The sequence below is a fragment of the Protobothrops mucrosquamatus genome, unplaced genomic scaffold (genome assembly GCF_001527695.2).
Source record: "Protobothrops mucrosquamatus isolate PMUCROS unplaced genomic scaffold, P.Mucros_1.0 scaffold_60, whole genome shotgun sequence".
Classification (NCBI taxonomy): domain Eukaryota; kingdom Metazoa; phylum Chordata; class Lepidosauria; order Squamata; family Viperidae; genus Protobothrops; species Protobothrops mucrosquamatus.
In genome coordinates this window covers 855,338-874,887 of record NW_015386136.1, presented here as the reverse complement: position 1 = coordinate 874,887, position 19,550 = coordinate 855,338, and the positions used below count along the sequence as shown (strand labels likewise).

General features: G+C 41.4%; 1 protein-coding gene across 1 annotated transcript in view; it reads right to left on the bottom strand.

Annotated features, from left to right (window-relative positions):
- WDPCP (WD repeat containing planar cell polarity effector) overlaps positions 1-19,550 on the bottom strand; it is a 143,682-nt gene that overhangs the window by 7,665 nt on the left and 116,467 nt on the right. The window contains exon 16 of the mRNA XM_015812363.1: positions 2,475-2,628. Within this exon, the coding sequence (XP_015667849.1) occupies positions 2,475-2,628 (154 nt within the window). The remainder of the gene's footprint in view (positions 1-2,474; positions 2,629-19,550) is intronic.

The following is a 19,550-nucleotide window of genomic DNA, read 5'->3' as shown; positions in this document are numbered from 1 at the left end:
GAAAATAGATTAGACTTGCAAAGAAATAAAAACTTTAAACATTTGTCAGCAGATAGATAGAATCCTGATAGCTTCTCAAAATTCAGCTTTCTCTCCAATGATGTAACCTATTTTTTAATACTTTTCTAATCAACTTATTGACCGGTGAGGGTTTTGACCAATCATGTTTCCTTACACATACACTTGAAGTAAATTATTTCACAGACTGTGTTACTTTAATAATTCTTGAGTAGGAGCAAGTAGGCATGAAGGTCAGGATTATAATTGTTACTGAGCAATTGCTGAATAAACTGAAGTAACTATATAACAATTATAAACACATAAAACTGTTTATAAATTTATCTTACTGGTGTGAGTGATTTGGTCTAATGGTTGCAGACCCGAGGGGGCATGGTTTTGTGTGCTACCTGCATCCCGCAGATGGGGCTTTGCTTGCTGGCATGCCATGGTCTGGTACTGGTCCATGGACTGGGGGTTGGGGACCCCTGCTCTAATATGGATCAAGAACTAAGTATTCAAAAGTAGTCCGCATTTTAATCAGTATAAGACTCAATTTCAGTCAGGGGCATAGAAATATAGAAAAAATTAAACATTTTATAAAGAGATTAGGGATCTTTAAAGTTGTATAGATTGCTAGTGATTAATCAAAATACTTGGCAACAGAAATTAAAAGCTGCTCAGTCACAACTAGTTCCTCATTAATTTGGGAATGCAGCTCAAGTCTTTTCTGTTGACTACATTTTCCCCATATCCCTTCAGAAGCATCTATACAGCAAAAATATGTATTAATGTCAATTTAAAAGGGGTTGGAACTTGACAATATGGAAATATATGCAAAGTATTCCTTAACATTAGCATATTATGATCATATGCATATTTTGTAACAATGCATATGCAGTCTCTCATCTTTTATGCCTTTTAGCAGTAGACAATTATTCTTCATACCAATATAAATTTATTACAGGAAGTTTCCTTTAAACTTGCATTTAGTTTGACATTTAAAAGTTCACTTCTAAAGTACTTGCAGTAATAACTGAATGCTTTCTTTAAGAATTCAGAATGAAAGGGGACAAAATGATTGTAGATTCGTATTATCTTAGGGTTGGCAGCATTAAAGAACTGTTGGAGGGGTGGAGATTCTTTAATGTTTGCTACCACAAAAAACAATAATCCCAGTTTTAGAGGAGAAAGCATTTTAAGTAGTTTTTGATTTAGATGGAAGTATTAACTACTTGTGATGATCCTTGTACAGTAGCTCATCAGCTACAGTAATGAAAGAAGTAAAAGTAAAGGTTGAAGAACTTTGGAGCTATCTAGTGCAGAAAGCTCATACTGTATTAACAATGGACTAAAATTCGCTTTTCTTTAGAAAACTTGAAATTAAAATGTTCTGAATAATCTGTATAATATAATATATTGTATAATCCTTTGAAACTGATTTTCATTTCATTTGAGGGAATCTTCTAAAAAAGTATGCCAAGATCAGAATCTTAATCAATACTAAATTCTTTTTTGGATTTTTCTTTTTAAAAATCTAGTTAGATTTTCTTTTTAAAACTGGACAATAGTTTTAAACACATTTACTTGAAAGTATATTTTAATGAAGTTAACTAGGTTTACGCTAAATAATAGGTTTAAGTCAAGTATGTCTTACTGACATTACTGAATATAGAATAATCTATATTCACTAATGATGAGGATAAACATAATAATGGGAGTAATCAATGTATATTTCTTTATGAATACATGCTAGACTTCTTAAAACAAATGATTATTTACTAAACTAGAAAACAGGTAAGGTTTCTTCCAAAGTACAGTAAGAAATCTGAATAGCAGTTTTGAATGTATATTAGGAATCATTGCATCACTTGAAGTATCTACAAAGATCTGCCTAAAACATCTCCCTATTACAATATATAAATTTTGAAGCTATGTATTATCAACTATCAAGGACAAAAGTCAGTAAAGTTATCTGTAGGACTATCTAGCAGTCTATCTATCTATTCTGTCTTTTTGCTTGTCCTATTTGATACAACAGAGTTTACACACTTTGGGTTCCATTCATTAAAAAATGTCATTTTATGGGACTTAGAAAGTGGGCCTTGTTTGAAACAGCATATTCCTAGAGATCTGTAGTGTTCTTCTCCTGACTTCATTTAAATGGGCCTTTAAAACCTTCCTCCAGGCCTTGGGTTAGATTGGGTGGCAGTTTCCTTGTGGGAATGTTGCATGCATAGAAGATATCTAGATTGTAATTTTTTCTTTGCTGTTGTATTGTTCAATCTGTTTTTAATACTGTATACCACTCAGAATTGGTATACAATCAGGTGACCATTACAAATATGATTAAATCCATCCATCCCAGTTATATTCTTCAACACCTGTTCTTCCCATTATACTATACATTTTAGGTTTATAGCCCCATTTTAAATTTGTCTTTGGTGTTTGATAGTCGCCTGCTTTAAGCATTTTACCTTGTAGAGCTGTTGGATGTCATATATTTGAAGAAATCATCACTTGTACTGCATGGTAGGAGACTGCCTTCAAATTTCTGTTCTTGTGGTGTCATACACAGGTCCACGATAGGTTCTCTTAAATTATCTTCTGTGTTTTTATGTCTTGGAATCTCTACGGATTTAATAAATAAAACTGGTATCTTCTATTGCCAGAAAATATAAGATATAAAAGGAGATAGTAATCATCTTTAATAGCAATTGGAGTTGCCTCTACAGGTAGTCCTCGAGTTACAAATGTAATGGAGCCTTGTTACTTGAAAACTCGTGGGAGTGGATCTTGTACCTCAAGTGAGATCACTCCCTATCTCAGGATGGGGAAGGCCATGGAGAGCCTAGTGATGGAACAGGCCCCCAAGGCCTCCCTGACCCACTAAGTTACCTCATGCTTCTCCCTCCCTTCCTGCCGTGCCAGACTCACCTTCAAAAGATCCATCTCCTTTCTGCCACGATTCCTGCTGCCGCATGGATCTGATACCGGGGATGCTTCTGCATGCCTCCAGAGGCTGGATCGGGGTATCAGAGGCCTTCTCCAGGCCGCTGCTGCCCAGATCTGAGGCCAGGGGATGCTTCTGTGGCCGTCCGGCAGCCCGATCCAGGTGCTGGAGGCCTTCTCCAGGTGCTGCTGCCTGGAAACGTTCCCCGGTCTCAGATCCGGGCAGCAGCAGCATGGAGAAGGCCTCCGACATCCCAATCCAGCCTCCGGAGGCACAAGGAAGCATCTCCTGGCTTCCGTTTCATTCTCTGTTGCAAAGAACAGAGGCCTAAAGTACCATGAGATCACGCAAGATCAGTAGCATGAGATCTCACCCCACTGATCTCGTGTAATCTTGTGTTTCTTTAAGCCTCCATTCTCTGCGAACTCACTGAAGGTCTGGAGTAGCCAAGAAAGCGAAGGATCTTGAGTTTTGCAGGGTGAGTATTGAAGGGCTGGTGCCTAGGGAGACCTGGGAGGGAGGTGGGGAGGGAGGGAATAACCAGGATGAATGTTGCAGAGCCTCTGCGGTCGCTCATAAGGGCGAACGATTGCCATGGTGCTGCAATATTCATATTTCCGGGACTTGCTTGTAAGCCCTAGGGGGCGCTTATCATGTAACTTCGAACAAGCATTAAGTGAATGCTCGTAATTCGGAGATTACCTGTATTCAAGCGGCTCCTATTACTGTCCATAAAAACATACAGTATGAAATTACTAGACATTATTGTCACTTCATAGGTTGTTATATGTAGTGGTAAAACCTATATCACTGGAAGTGTTCACTTTTAGAAGGATTAAATACAAATTATTAGTATTCTGTCAAGAAAAACAAATTGACATTTATAACTGGGACAATATGAACATGTTAACAGCTTTTTCAAAGAAATAACAAAAACAATGGCACTTTGATAAAAACACTTTGTGATTTTCAAGAAAAAGTTTATGAAGTGATAGCTAAAAAGTGATGCCACTGCAGCTGTAGAATTATGTCAGGTTTTTGTAGACACTGAAAATGGCAGTATCTTCAAGATGCTAGTTAACCTTACTAGGGCATAAGCTACTGCAAACAGGAGCTCATTTCCTCAGATGCTTAGAGTGGGTTTGCTATTACAAACTTAATTTAGGGAGTGGAAGAGGGAGAAGTGGATGGGGAAAAACAAAATTAGAAGCCTTACATGATTGTGAAATTGAGGAAGAGACAGAGTGCCACTTTATCAGTTAGCAAAAGTAATAGGCTAAGAGCTCATTAGTCTGTTCAGATCTTCAGTAATAGATTGTAATTTTTTTAACTGTTTGTAATTCTGCTGCCAAAGTTTCCTGTTCCACCACTCTATTTGAGGCCAGTGACAGTGTTTGTGAGGCTGAAATGTTATGCTGTTGTTTTGTTTCCATTTTGGGCTCTGATGTTCAATTACTATCCATTTATTTTCTTATGCAAAAGCTATCTTTTCTCCAGTACAGGAGACGGAGACTCCACCAATGGGTTTTCTTTGTCTGCCTGCTCTTGAGACCAAGTATCCAAAACTTGTCATGCCCCCTCCTGCTGGTAATCTAGTCTTAACTTGGTCTCCGCTCTTGATGACTCGTTTTGGCTTGGCTCTCTGCTAGATCAGGTTAGACAAATCATAATCCATTGGTGAAGTCTCCTCAAATATTGGCTATTTCAAAATTTTTAATAATGAAATCAGTGATTGGTGTAACTTCCCTCAGGCTGTTAGCAGCTTGTTGGGGAGGTGAGGAGTGTGTGGGGGGGTGAAATCTCTCTTCCCTCATTCCTCCCAAATTTTGAAATTAAAGTGGGGGGGGGAGGTAGAAGATCAACAGAGACTACTTGTTGATCTTGCCCTCCACCTGCCCTATTTTTATTTACCTCAGGAATTTTAGAGGTAATCAGGCAAAATCCTGACTCCCCTCAGGCCTTTCAGGCCTGTCGGAGTCCCTTTTAAACGATCCGAAAATTGCGGCCGCCATTTTGGATGCATTTTCGGCATCCGAAATTTGCAAAAAAATCAAATTTTGCCTTTTTTTGTAATTGCGGCCACAATTCCCCTGGGCCTTATATCGTCCCACAGGGCCTCTGGAAGGGCGCAGGATTGCGGGAGGCCTGGTTTCAGCCTCCCGAGAAGTCGCGGCCGCCATTTTGGCTGCATTTTCGGCGTTCAAAATTATCTAAAAACTTTAATTCTTGCCTTTTTGCCGTTGCGACTACAGCTCAAACAGCATTCCCCTGGGCCTTGCATCGTCCCACTGGGTCTCTGGGAGGGCGCAGGATTGCGGGAGGCCTGTTTTTTAGCCTCCCGAGAAGTTGCGGCCGCCATTTTGGCCGCATTTTCGGCGCCCGAAAATTACTTCCTGAGGCCTTAGCCTTTTGGTCTGCGACTATATTAGCACTGTGCCACCCCGTTGGGATCTCTGTCAGAACATCGGAGCTCTCGGAAGCCTAATTTTAGGCTCCAAAAAAAAAAAAAGTCGTGGCCGCCATTTTGAAGCCTTTTGGCGCCCGACCTAGTCGCGGCCGCCATTTTGAAGCATCTTGGCGCCCGACCCATTGTACCATTTTGAACTATTTACTGCACTTGAGGCCTGGCGGGGCCTGCCAGTAAGCTCCTCCAAGACTAATCACAGTCTGGGCAATTTGGGTAGGATTCAATCTGGTAGAGGATCACCTTTCTCTTCACCCCGGTAGCCGCCATCGCGCTTAAAATTGTGCAAGTCGGACCTCCACAGCGTTTGGGGTGTCCTGACATTTTGGCTTCTTAAAATTTTTTCTGGTGCACACCGCCTGGTCATCTAAGGCCTCCGGGAGGAGCTCAACAGTGGTTCCAAACGTGCCTTCGGCCCTGCCTCAACCGCCGTGACCATAGTCCAGAGAGAATTTTTTATTGGTCGGGTGACCAGGGGAGCAGTCCTCGTATTTGCTCCAATACCGCTTCCGCCAACGCTTGCCTGCCAGAGCTTTTATCTCAGCTTCTTGTTCTGGGATAGCTCAAACGGGATGGAAGGACCCTCGTTGCCCCAGTCCTCAGGCGCGAATCCTCTACCTCCCGGTCATGGCTGCAACCTTCCTTCTGCTCAGAAGGCGGCAGGCAAGTGCAAAGCCAAAACCAAGCACACGGTTAAGAAGTCCTCCAAGTTGGCGGAAAAGCAAGCCAGCCGTAGGCACCAGGTCCTGGAGAAGGAGTTCTCCAGGGCACAGAGGCAAGCCCAAATGGATTTGGATGGCATGGCGGCCACCGAGATGGAGCTACCACTGGGTCCATCAACATCTAGTCAGGGGGTATGGTCCATTCCGGGTATGTTGGTGGCGTCACCTCTGCCCTCCATCTCAGTTCACCAAGCCGCCGTTTCGGGCGTCATCCCTGAGCCCGTCGGCTCTCCAACGCCCAATTTACCTAGAGGTCCTGACATAGGGGACATCTTCTCGGACGGGCGTCTGGAGGCTTTATTAGCCAAGGTGGTGGACAGAGCTCTAGCACAGCGCTCACGTCCACACGATCTGGAAGCCACTGACTTGTCCGCTCACTCATTAGAACCCCCCATGGAGTGCCTGGCGGCTCGGGAGCCTGATTCTCCGGCCCAGTCCTCTGGCAGTGGTTACTCATCACCTCATGAGGAGGAACCACCCGAGATTACCTTTTCAGAGGACGAGGAGCTCCCACCTGAGGCATCTTCTTCGGGGGGATTATTCAATCCCAACCATTTCCTCACTATTCTGCGTAAAGCCACGGCCACGGCGAACATAGGGACTGACCAGTTTCCACAACCTCAAACTGATCCCACATCCACGCCCAGGCCAATTTTTTTCCAAAAAGTGGCGACGGAACACCATGTCCCGTGTCCCTCAATTTTTCTGGAAGGGATTAAGAAGCAATGGGCTTCTCCTTCCTCCTTCCCCTCTGCGAGTACTTCAGATAAACGGTTGTACAGAACGTCCACGGATCTGTCCGACGCACTGGACATTCCCAAGGTGGATGAGGCCTGGACCCCTTTAGTTTCCCAGACGGCCGTGGCGGGGGATCTCTTAGAGGCACTCAAAGCGGATGATAAGAGGTGGGAGCAGACCTTCTGCAAGACACACCAGTCGGCGGCATGGGCCATCAAAACGGCAACCTCGGCATCCTTTTTTGTGTGTACTACCCTTCTGTGGCTTCAACAGCTACAGGCCAGGGTGCCTGTTGAAGACATGAGGACGCACCAGGACCTGGCCAAGATGGTTGCTGCTACAGAACACGCGGCGGATGCGACGCTACAATCGGCAGTGTTTTCTGCCAGGACCATAGCTTCCAACATGATTGCTAGAAGGATGCTATGGTTGAAACATTGGCAGGCCGATACCAAAGCCAAGTGGCGTTTAGCGACCGCCCCGTACTTGGGTGGCAACCTGTTTGGGGATGCCCTCGCCCCTTATCTAGTAGAGAATAAAGATAAGCGGAAAGTGATGGCCCACCTAAACAAAAGATCTGACAAAAGATCCACGCCCTTTTTTCATAGGCAGCCATTTCGTCAGCAGGCGGCACCTGCCGCCCAATCCACTAGACCATTCAACCAGAGGCCGGCTAGGCCATACGACCGCCCATATGATAGGCCAGGCTCCCACCCCAGGCAGCAGTACCAGTCTAAGCGGCCATTTCGTGGGGCCGGCCGGCCCTACCGTAAGGCCAAATGACTTCTCACAAGCTCTTCCCATTGGAGGAAGACTAACACATTTCTTCCACCAATGGGAACAGACCTCCACAGACGACTGGATTCTGCAAACCATCCAACACGGGTTGTCCCTGGAATTTCTAACCACACCCCCGGATCATTTCACCGCCTGTTCGGTATCCAGGGACCCTACCAAACACAGGCTAATGCAGGAGGCCATCCAACACCTAATGGAGATTCACGCCATAGAACCGGTGCCATCGGAATACAGGGGCAAGGGGTTCTACTCCATCTTTGTGGTTCCCAAAACCTCGGGGGATGGAGGGCCATCCTCGACCTCAAAAATTTGAACCATTATGTAATCTACAAGAAATTCAAAATGCAATCCCTCCAGTCCATCCTGGGGGGCATCAGACAGGGCGACTTCCTGGCGTTGATAGACCTCACGGAAGCGTACCTGCACATCCCAATCCTATTGGCTCACCGTCGATTCCTACGCTTCTGCTACAAGGGCAACCACTACCAGTACAGGGCTCTTCCTTTTGGCCTCTCGTCGGCACCCAGGGTGTTCACGAAGGTACTGGCAGTGGTAGCGGCTCAATTAAGAAAAATTCCAGTAAGAGTCCAATGTTACCTGGACGACATCCTCATTCAAGCAACGTCGTTCCAGGCGGCCCAAGCAGACGTGAACACCACCATTTGCACCCTGCGACAACATGGCTTCTCGGTAAACCTCGAAAAAAGCCACACAGTTCCCTCATCCAGGCTGCAACACCTGGGAGCCATTATCGACACATCAGATTGCATGGTCTATCTCTCCCAGGAGCGTGCGGTCAGCATAAAGGAACTGGCTCGACAGGTATTCCGACAGCGCACAGTTCCCCTGGTAACACTTTCCCAATTGTTAGGCAAGATGGTCTCCTGCATAGCCATCATTCCCTGGGCCAGACTGCACCTGCGGGACCTTCAGTGGTTCCTTTTCCCCTTCCAACGTCAAAATGCCAGCGCTTCCAGTCGACCGGTCAGGGTTCCGTTACCCGTTCGCAGGGCGCTCCTCTGGTGGTGTTCTCGAGCAGTGACCAAGGGGTCGCTGTTCAAAGAACCGGAAAGAGTCACCATCACGACGGATGCCAGTCTGTACGGCTGGGGCTCCCATCTAAATTCGCAATTAGCTCAGGGACGGTGGTCCACCGCGGATCAACAGAAAAGCATCAACTGGTTGGAACTCAGGGCCATACATGTAGCTCTGCTACACTTCAAACGCTCGATCGAGGGCCGTCATGTTCTAATCCGCACGGACAACGTGGCGGCCAAGGCGCACGTCAACCGTCAGGGGGTCACACGGTCCAGATCCCTAATGACGGAGGCAAGACGAATGTTCGCCTGGGTGGAACCCAACCTGGGATCACTCAGGGCGGAACACATCTCGGGGGTCAACCGACAAGCGGACTTTTTGAGTCGTGCCACGGTGGACCCTTCAGAGTGGGGGCTACACTCGAACCTGTTCTCATCCATCACCCACAGGTTCGGTCTCCCAGTTCTCGATCTATTCGCCTCGCAGAGCAATGCACAACTCCCCAGATTTTACTCCCGCTACTTCCACCCCAGGGCGGAAGGGACGGATGCTCTACGAATTCCATGGCCACGGGGACTACTTTACGCCTTTCCCCCTCTGCCTCTCATTCCGGCAGCAATTTGCAAACTCATACACGAGGGGGCGGAGGTGCTCTTTGTGGCTCCGTATTGGCCACAGAGACCGTGGTTTGCCGACCTGGTGAATCTGTCTCAAGCGCCTCCGTGGAAGATTCCTCATCACACAGTATCACTACATCAGGGGAGCATCAGACATCCAGACCCGCAATGGCTGCAACTAGCCGTCTGGCACTTGAGCGCCAAATAATGGCTCGTGAATCATTCTCTTCACGAGCGATTACCATCATCCAGGCGGCTCGCCGTCCGTCAACCAACCGTATCTACGACGCCACTTGGAAAATTTTTTGCCTTTGGTGTCGTCGGAAGAAATTGGACATTAATACACTGAACATTCCTCAAATCGTAGACTATCTGTTGGATGGACTGGACAGAGGCCTTGCACTGGCAACCATACGAAGGCAGGTGGCGGCCTTATCCACTCTTATCACTTGCGCAGATTCTATTCCCTTAGCTCACCATCCAAGGATTCGAGCCTTTATTAAGGGAGCTTGTAACACCAGTCCTCCGGTGGTTCACAGGTATCCATCCTGGGAGTTACCGCGAGTCCTTCGCGCGCTCATGATCTCCCCCTTTGAACCATTAGCAACCGTCTCCTTAAGACACCTGTCACTAAAGGTGGCCTTTTTGGTGGCCATTACTTCGGCCAGGCGTATATCTGAGCTGGCCGCACTGTCGGTCAGGCCGGATTTATGCATTTTTCACAAGGACAGGGTTGTTTTGCGACTCGATCCTTCTTTCATCCCGAAAGTGAATACTCCCTTTCACAGAACACAGGAGGTGATTCTTCCAAATTTTAGCCCAAATCCGTCACATGACTTGGAACGGCAGTGGCACACACTGGACGTCCGCAGGGCATTACGGCGTTATATCAAGCGCACGGAGCCGTTCCGCAAATCCGAAGCCCTATGGGTATCCTTCCGGTCTAGTACCCTGGGCCAGAAGGTCTCCGCCAGCACTATTGGCAGGTGGATCCGGAACTGCATCAGGGAGGCGTACCAGGCCTCGTCTCTGCCGACTTCAAGTCATATTACCGCACATTCTACTAGGAGTGCAGCTACAACCGCTGCATGGGCCACTCAGGCGTCCATTGAGGAGGTTTGTAGGGCCGCTACATGGTCCTCGCCCTCTCCGTTCATACGCCACTACAAAATTGACAGGTTCGCTGCGTCGGACGCCTCCTTTGGTAGGAGGGTTCTCCAGCAAGTGATTTCCGAAGAGACAACTTGAGCCTTTCTGTTTTTTCCCGCCCTATGGGACTGTGAGGCTTTGGTATGTCCCATTGGTGGAGTCTCCGTCTCCTGTACTGGAGAAGGGGCGTTGGTCTTACCTGAACGCCTTTTCTCAGTACGGAGACGGAGACTCCACACCCACCCTAGGGTCAGCCAGACCATTTGTGTTAGGGTACTGAGAGCCAACGCCTCGTCAATCTTCAACCGCTTCGCCCTCGTTAAGACTGGATTACCAGCAGGAGGGGGCGTGACAAGTTTTGGATACTTGGTCTCAAGACCAGGCAGACAAAGAAAACCCATTGGTGGAGTCTCCGTCTCCGTACTGAGAAAAGGCGTTCAGGTAAGACCAACGCCCCGTTTGTCCTATGTAGAATTCAGAAAAATAGATTATGACATATCGCCTCAGATGATGAACATATGAAGGCACCCCTAACATTGTGAGTGACAATTATATTCTATTATTGTGCTAAGGTAGCTTTGGTGGAATAGTGGAATAATACCCATTCTTTCTTTAGGTGACTTTATATTTGGACCAAGCTTAGGAAATAGAAGTGTCTTTAATCTACTGAAAACACCTAAACTTGATAATAATTCCCAAAATGAAAATGATCTGTTATGTTCTTATAGGAGTTTTTTAAAAATAGAGTTATAATTTAAGATAGTAGAAATTATAATTGTTGATACAAAGAGACCCACTGCCTAATTCCCCTCAGAATGAATTACATATAGTTTATACTGAGAGGGGAGGCATGCAACCCTTCTCCTTTAATTTGTTGATGAACATTAGCCTATCTGTAAAAAACAGCCACCTATTCTCACAAAAAGCTTACCACATGCAATTTGATCAACAGGGGATTCTGACAAGTCTTAGGATTTCAGTGTTTGGTTTAGCACATGGTAATGCAGATACACTTCTTTGTGTTGGCACTGTGCCCAGAAATGGGGAACAATTTGTTTTCTTAAGTTTCCATTCTACTTTTTAAAGTGAAATTGATTTCAAAGGTATATTATGACACAGAATAATGAAACTGGCATCTTAATATTGCATCATTGACAAGTCTACTTAACAGGAACCATTAAATATGTACAAAGTAACAGCTGCTCTTGTATAAAACAGCTTTTTTGGCATGAAAACACACTTGATAAGTGAAGATAAACCATTTTTAAAAATATCTTTTGTACTCTGCGTGATAAATGCAGTTATTCTGTATAATCTGATGTTTAAACAGTACTCATAATGCAAAACCTTCTTAGGCAAGAATAAACCTTAAAATGCTGAAGCAAACATTTAATCAGAATATTTCATGCTGATTTTGAAAAATTCAATATATTCAGACATATAACTTACAAACAGTGATGGTATTTACATTTATTTTGCAGATATATCCCAAATGACCCATTAAGCCAGATTTTGTTTATTACTTGTTCTAAAAAGCTATTATTGGAACTTTCTGTTCTTAAAGACTCATGGGGGCACGTTTTAAGATGAAATTTTTAAAGATGAAAGTCATTCAGCCCTCCTTAGGCTAGACTAGCAGAAAAGAAAACTTGTCATATCCATGAAAAGATTGTTTTTGTAAGTAGGAGAGATTGCTATTTCCTTAACAGAATAAGAAGTAAATTTGGATATTTCTCAATGGCTTAATACTGTACCAAAGGTCATTATTATCCTTCAGCCATCTGGAAATTGTGAATTGAGATGCTTTTTCAATGTTTATTTTGAAATAAAACAAATTAGAAAGATACATTTCTTAATTTAGCTTCTCTATCCAATATTAACATAAATAGTTGCACAACTGATGCTAACACCTTGCCTTAAAATTTGCTGCTTTAGACAGAAAGATGGAAGGACATTTTCTGAGTTTGGTTGAAAACAAAATTAATACTATAGAAAGGAAGAATGAAAAAGTGAACATCTGCAGGCAGAGCCCCAAATCAAAAATAGCACCTTCAGAAACAACACCCAAAAGGTTTGAAATGGCCATCCATGGTGTATCAAAACTCTAGAGACATACAATTAGTCCTCGACTTACGATCACAAATGAGCCCAAAATTTATGTTGTTAACTGAAACATTTTAAAGTGAGTTTTGCCCCATTTTACAACCTTTCTTGTCATAGTTAAGCGAATCACTGCAATTGATAAGTTAGTAACACAGTTGTTAAATGCATCAGGCTTCCCCATTGACTTTGCTTGTCAGAAGGTTGCAACATAGCAACAGTCATAAATATGAACCAGTTGCCAAGCATCTGAATTTTGATCTCATGATCATGGAGATGCTACAAAGGTAACTATGAAAAATGGTCATGATTCACTTTATTCAGTGTTGTCGTAATTTTGAACCGTCACTAAATGAACTGCTGTAAGTCCATGACTACCTGTAGTAGTAACTGTGAGAGGAATCTTGTAATCCTAGTGAACAATCACTTAAATATGAACCAGCAGTGTGCTGCAGCTGCTAAAAGAATCCAATGCAGTCCTAGGCTGCATTAACAAAGGAACAGAATCAAGATCACATGAAGTGTTAAAACTACTTTATAATACCTTGGTAAGACCACATCTTTGGTTGCATAAGCAAGGTGCTGAGACTCTAGATAAAGTGCAGAGATCAACAACAAAGATGTTTTGTTGCTAATCTAAAGCTAAAACATATGAAGAATGATTGCAGAAATTGGGTATGTCTAGTTTAATGGAGTGACATGATAGCAGTGTTCCAATATGTAAGGAGTTACCACAAAGAAAGGGGGGAGGTGTCAATCTATTCTACAAAGCACCTGATAAGAGAAATTTCCTGTCAGTGAGAGCCTAGATCAGTGGAATGACTTGCCTCCAGAAGTTGTGGGTGCTCCAATACTGGAGGTTTTTAAGAAGATATTGGACAACCATTTGTCTGCAGAAACAAACATTGCAATGGAGGATTCTTTGGGCTCCTTATTTGCCAGTAAAAACTGAACATAAAATTCTTTATCGAGAAATTAGGGTTAGAAGAGATATTAGCCTTTCTTTATGTATATCTTGAGAGAAGTTATATGACAGAATATGAATTTGTATTTCAAAGTGTTTTGCAAAGTATCAGGGCAGTGATCCGGTGCCCAGGCAACTGGTTCTTTTAGATCCAGGGACAACAAGCACACCAGTAAATAAAGGAATTTTAAGCTTTATTATTAGCTCAAGCAAATAGATTTAAAAGCATAACATAACCAAGCAAGATGATATCCAAATCTCTTATAAGCTACCAGAAGCTCCTTAAGAATGACAGTTTCCACAAGAAACAATGCTAGTTTCTGTGCAGAAGCTCCCCACAAACAACAACAACAATCCCAAAGGTTCTTATCAAAACTTGGTACTATGACTTCTTGACCTGCTGTGGCCATGAGAGTGCAAGACCTTGATCTGACCATCCCTTGAGATAGGAACTGAAAATCTGAGATGTTCATGGGTTTGCAGCTATGTGAAGATTCTTCCCACTTCTCCTTTATTCAGCAAGTAAAACACAAGCAGGTTAGCTCAGAATGAGCTCTAAACTTCTAGACATTTCTTAATATGAAGGAGAAATCAAAGTATGTCATTACACGTACTCCTTGACTTACAATCATTCGTTTAGTGACTGTTTGAAATTACAACGGCACTGAAAAATATGATTATGATCATTTTTCACACTTGCAACTGTTTCAGCATCTCCATGGTCATGCGATCAAAATTCAGACGCTTGGCAACTCACTCATATTTATTCTGGTTGCAGTGTCCCAAGGTCATGTGATCACCTTTTGTGACCTTCTGACAAGCAAAGTCAATGGGGAAACCTAATTCACTTAACACAAATTTAAGTTAGTGCTACTATCTTAACTGCAGTGATTCACTTAACCACTCTAGCAAGAAAGTCATAAAATGGGGCAAAACTCACAACAACTGCCTCACTTAGCAACAGAAATCTTGGGCTCATTTGTGGTCGTAAGTCAAGGACTACCTGTAAACTCCTCCAAATAACAAGTCTTCTGCATTGCCACTACACAATCTCTACAAGGGCAGAGCCTTTCCAGATCTGGAATTTTACAAAATTTTCCTCCAGCTCTGCTGTCAGTTTTACTATATTCTGATTATAATTTTATATCAAGGATCCTTTGCTTAAGCACTGTCATTGCCTGATCTTGATCCAAGCATATAAGCATCTCTCTTCGAAAAAAAAGAGTACATAATTCTATTATTATTACATGTCAGACCTTGAGATTAGAAACGAGACTTTAGCCAGTATTTAAACATACAGAGCCATGTCCTCGTTTCAACTTTTGAAAGTCCTGCCTCCACCCACAGGGCAATATTAAGCATGCATTTCACCACTTGGAATAGCTTTCTTAGAAATTTTGACTGTACCCTTTCCAAGTTTTGTTACTTAATACCTGGGTTTAATTGGGCTCCATTATAAGAGCTGGGAATATTGTCTTGGCTTCAGAAAGCTTCAGGGGAATTGGTCTGACTGGGCACTTCTGGAGAAGAAGAAAGAAAGAATTGCTGCTGAACTCTTCTACACATTTGAAGCAACTGTTCAATCTGTGTATGATGCTTCCCAGAGTAACATAAGCTGAAGTATCTGAATTGGGGAATCTACTTTATTTTAGAACCTTCAAGGGTACAAAATAATTTTTAAAAACACTTTGCAGAACACACAATCTTTATTTTTTCATAAGTGATCTGTAATGAATGTTTTTTTTACAGAAATGGGCCAAAGTTGTCATGGTCCTTTCAAGATTAAATGTTTGTTGTAATAAAACTGTATCAGCTGTATAAAGCAGTATGAATACAGGTCTGCTGTCCAGTTTAGGGAAATAAAAATCTCCCTTGATAAGGGTACTGGCAATTGTATTTCTTTATTAATTAAATGGGGCCAGGATTCACTCATGTTTAACCCCTTGCTGGTTATCACTATGTCTAAGAGATGGTCAGCTTAATGCATCTCACCCTCAAACTGGTTTCTTTATATAATACATATAATAGGATGAATAAGGGGATGCGATGGCTCAGTGGTTAAAGACGCTGAGCTTGTCAGCTGACAGCCTGGGTTTGAGACCTGAGCAACGCACAATGGGATAAGTTCCTCTTACTTGCCCCAGCTGCTGCCCACCTAGCAGTTTGAAAGTGTGCAAATGCAAGTAGATTAATAGACACCACTTTGGTGAGAAGATAACAGTGTTCCGTGTGTGCCTTTGGCATATGTCATGCTGGCTCAGAAACATCTTCAGACAACACTGCCTCCTTTGGCTAAGAAATGGAGATGACCATTTCTAGAGTCAGACACGACTGGATTTCTTTATCTTTAGGGTGAGTAACTATCTATTGATGGTAGAAGCTTTCAATTTCTTCCACAGAGGTTCACCTTATTTATTTGATAAGAAGACAAATCAGTCTTGATGGGGCTCACTGTTTCCTAGCAATAGCTGCTCTATGAATGTATGTTACTGATGAAGCTACCTTGAAGATTTTATGGAAATTATGCAAAATGTTACTGCTAGAGTCCTACTTGAATGGGGTTAGAGAACCCTTGCTTTGAAATCACTTCCAGTAAAATTCAGATGTAGATTTTTATTTTTAAAAAATCCTTGGAAAAAATAGCTGCTTTTATGTTAGGGTTATGGTATGAGTCTGTATGATTTTTAAAATCTTTGCCAAGGCCTTGCTCTGGATTACCACCACAGCTAATCTGAGGTGTTCAGCAACCAGTGATGTGGTTTATTATGCTGGAATTTCAGCTACGGTATGCCTCTCAAGAACATACAATTGATTACTATTCTAACCTTCATCCACCACATAAAAACACCGGAATCTCTCTTATTAATATACCTTTAAATGTTTATTCTGCATTTATCCAAGCATTTATGGCTTTTTTTTTTATTAGTGGGCATATTTACTGGATATGTGTTAACTTTTTTTATTAATTTTACACCCAGAATATAAAGGAGATAAATATACAAATAAATATTTAGCAATATAATGAGTACCATCTTGGTAGCCACAGTAAATAATTGATGAAATCTATTCTCCAACTAGATTTTTTCTTTCTGATATGTTAATCATATTGGGTCCATAATCATGTCAAGAATAAAGTAAATTAGTGGAGTTCATCCTTAAATTTTCATCCTAGATTATGTTAATACAATAATAGCAGTATTAGAGAATATGTCTAGGGTAGAAATTCTATAATTTGGACATTCTCATCTAGAAAATTCTCTCTACAGAGATACATGAATAATCTCCCAGGGAATGGTCTTTCAATAAATATCTTATTTGTGAATCAAGCTTGAGTCCTTATATAACGTTAAAAAGTGTAATAGTTTCCATAGTTATCCCTTTTCCTAATGCAAAAAAGCCCATCTTGCTTTATTTATTTTCAGAAAACTCCTAGAAATCATGTAATTCCTATTTGATGTAGGCCAAGATATGTCCCGAGAATTTAGAAAATGTACACTTCAATTTGAATTTAAGCAAGGGTTATGCTTAAATCAGTCTTTATGATGTAACAAGAAGATACTTTTTAACGTTTTTCATTGTAAGAAGTGATTAACTTGATTTTTCCCCCTATTGTACTCAAGAGCATCTGAGCAATATTGTTAGTAGCCTCTGTATGAACATCATGAAAAAAAATCATAGTTATATACGTATGCTGCATGAAGATAGTTGAAATAAAGACATTTAGCCATAGGCAGTTTTTACAGCCACAGAAAAAAGTTATTACCTTTTTAAAAGTTGTATATTTGAATTTCTAAAATGAAAGTCTTAATAGGCAATAAACATAACTGATACTTGAAAGGTTTTCTCTACTTGTGTTGATCTCTCTCTATATATAAGCTTCATAGTTCTTTTTTTCAAGTTACAGCTATTTTCTGAAAGCAACATGAAAGGCTAACTGTCAAGATATGCCTGGCCAAATTTTTAATGGCCCAATGCACACATTTAACTGACAAGTAACTGAAATCTGACCCAGATGCTCAACCTTTCTTGTTACTTCCAAACTATTTTAGACTTAAACACCTAACACCTACAGGTGTTCACACTTTCCAGCTTGTCAGTAATGCAGGCCTTGCCAGATATACTATCAGGATGTGGGCAGACATAAAGACTTCACAGATGACTCCAGTTAAACCATCTTGACCACCTGTACCCCTCAAGGCTTTTTCTTGATTTGTCCTTCACAAAGTCACTTTGGAAAAGTAGTTAGTAAATTACCAAATGGCTAAAGCAATTATAGTGAAGCCATGCAGCGAGGGAGTTAAGCAGGGCAAGGGAATTTAATTTGATAATTCATAGTCATAAGACTGAAACTTAACATTTAACCTTGCAGCAAATTACAGTGCCTTTTTGATCTAGTAAAAATTCTGTGACCATTGAAACATGAGAATATAAAGCATACTCTTATGAAAATATAATATTATCTCATTAGAAATATTTTTCTCTGCCAATAACTCTTTAACAAAAAGGATAGGAAGTGTATTTGAATATGTAACATTCAGTGTGTAGGTTAAATTTAGTTGTAGAATAAAGCAACTAAAACTGACATTTAAATACTTGTTGTCAATTAAAGTATCAGAATGCACTAAATTTAATTCATATAAAGGTAAAAACAACAAATCTGAAAGCAAGAGAAAGTTAGTGGTAAAAGGCATACAAACAGCAGATTCCTTAAAATACCTGTTCTTCAGGTGGATAATGTTGAGGTATATGTGATGATAGCAAGTTTCATAATGAGATTTTTTTTTTACTTTTAATTATAACAAATCTTACAGAATATTTAAGAAAACTATGTTTGAAGCATAGTTTGAGTACATAGTAAATTCCAACGTACATGCATTGATATACTATATTGACTATGAATTTTATAAATTAAATAATTCTTCAGTTTCATTAATATCTAAATGTTTATTCTAGAAATCATTTTATTTGAGGAGGCATTAAAAGAGACCATGACAGATTCTATGTTTTTTAAAGCTTACTGTAATGCGGCCAAGAAAGCCAGGCAGAGTAGAAGCCAGTTAATTCAATATTGCCAAATATGGTTCATTTCACTCTTTTTGAGCCTGATGGATGGATAGATGGATAGATGGATGGATATCTTACAATATCTGATGGATCTCAGATTGTTTTGGGGTTTAATTTCACTGGGTCTAGTCTTATTCATGCTATCTAAATCTTCAAGAAGTTGTTGCAAGTATAATTTGAGGAGATAGGCGGTTATAATACATTCTTATTTATTTTTAACCAAATGCCACTTTTCTGTTTGTGTAAATTACTCCAGACACACAGTAAAATCAATCAAAATTAAACATTAAAGCCAATGAACATTATTAAAATATTTCATGGCATGAAATAATGCTAGCTTTAATATTTTTTCATTTAACTCAGCTGAGATAATGAATTTCTTAAATCAATTGCCTAACTATAATTATGGATTGAATAATTTAGTATCTGTTACATATGCTCTGGTAATGTCATGATTGCATTACTGCAATAGTCCTATCTTTGAAGATGGTTCTGGTATTTCAGTTGATACTACAATACAGCTAATTGAGGTTGGATGTCACAATGATGTGACCTCAGTGCTCCTTCAAGAGGACTGGCTGGGACTCCCTATTTGAGTCCAACTCAAAGATATGTCAAAACATTATTCTGTACAAATAATAGTAATATATCAGTGCTTCTGATAGGTGCTTGTCTTGAGATACAGCTCATCCTTAGTGGCTCTTTTCAGGATGTCCTTGGTCAATGTAATCAGAGGGATGTTTTCAGTAGTGGGGCCCTCTTTTTAATTAGCCCATGTAAGGCAGTAGATAGTCAACAGATTGTTCCAATTAATTTCCTATTTCCCCCCAACATTTAAGGAAGTAGTTTTAAAGATCAATTTAAATATCCCAATTTATACAGTTAAAATGACTATGTAACATCCATAGTTATCACCAAAAGAATTGTGCAATCCATCAATGTAGCA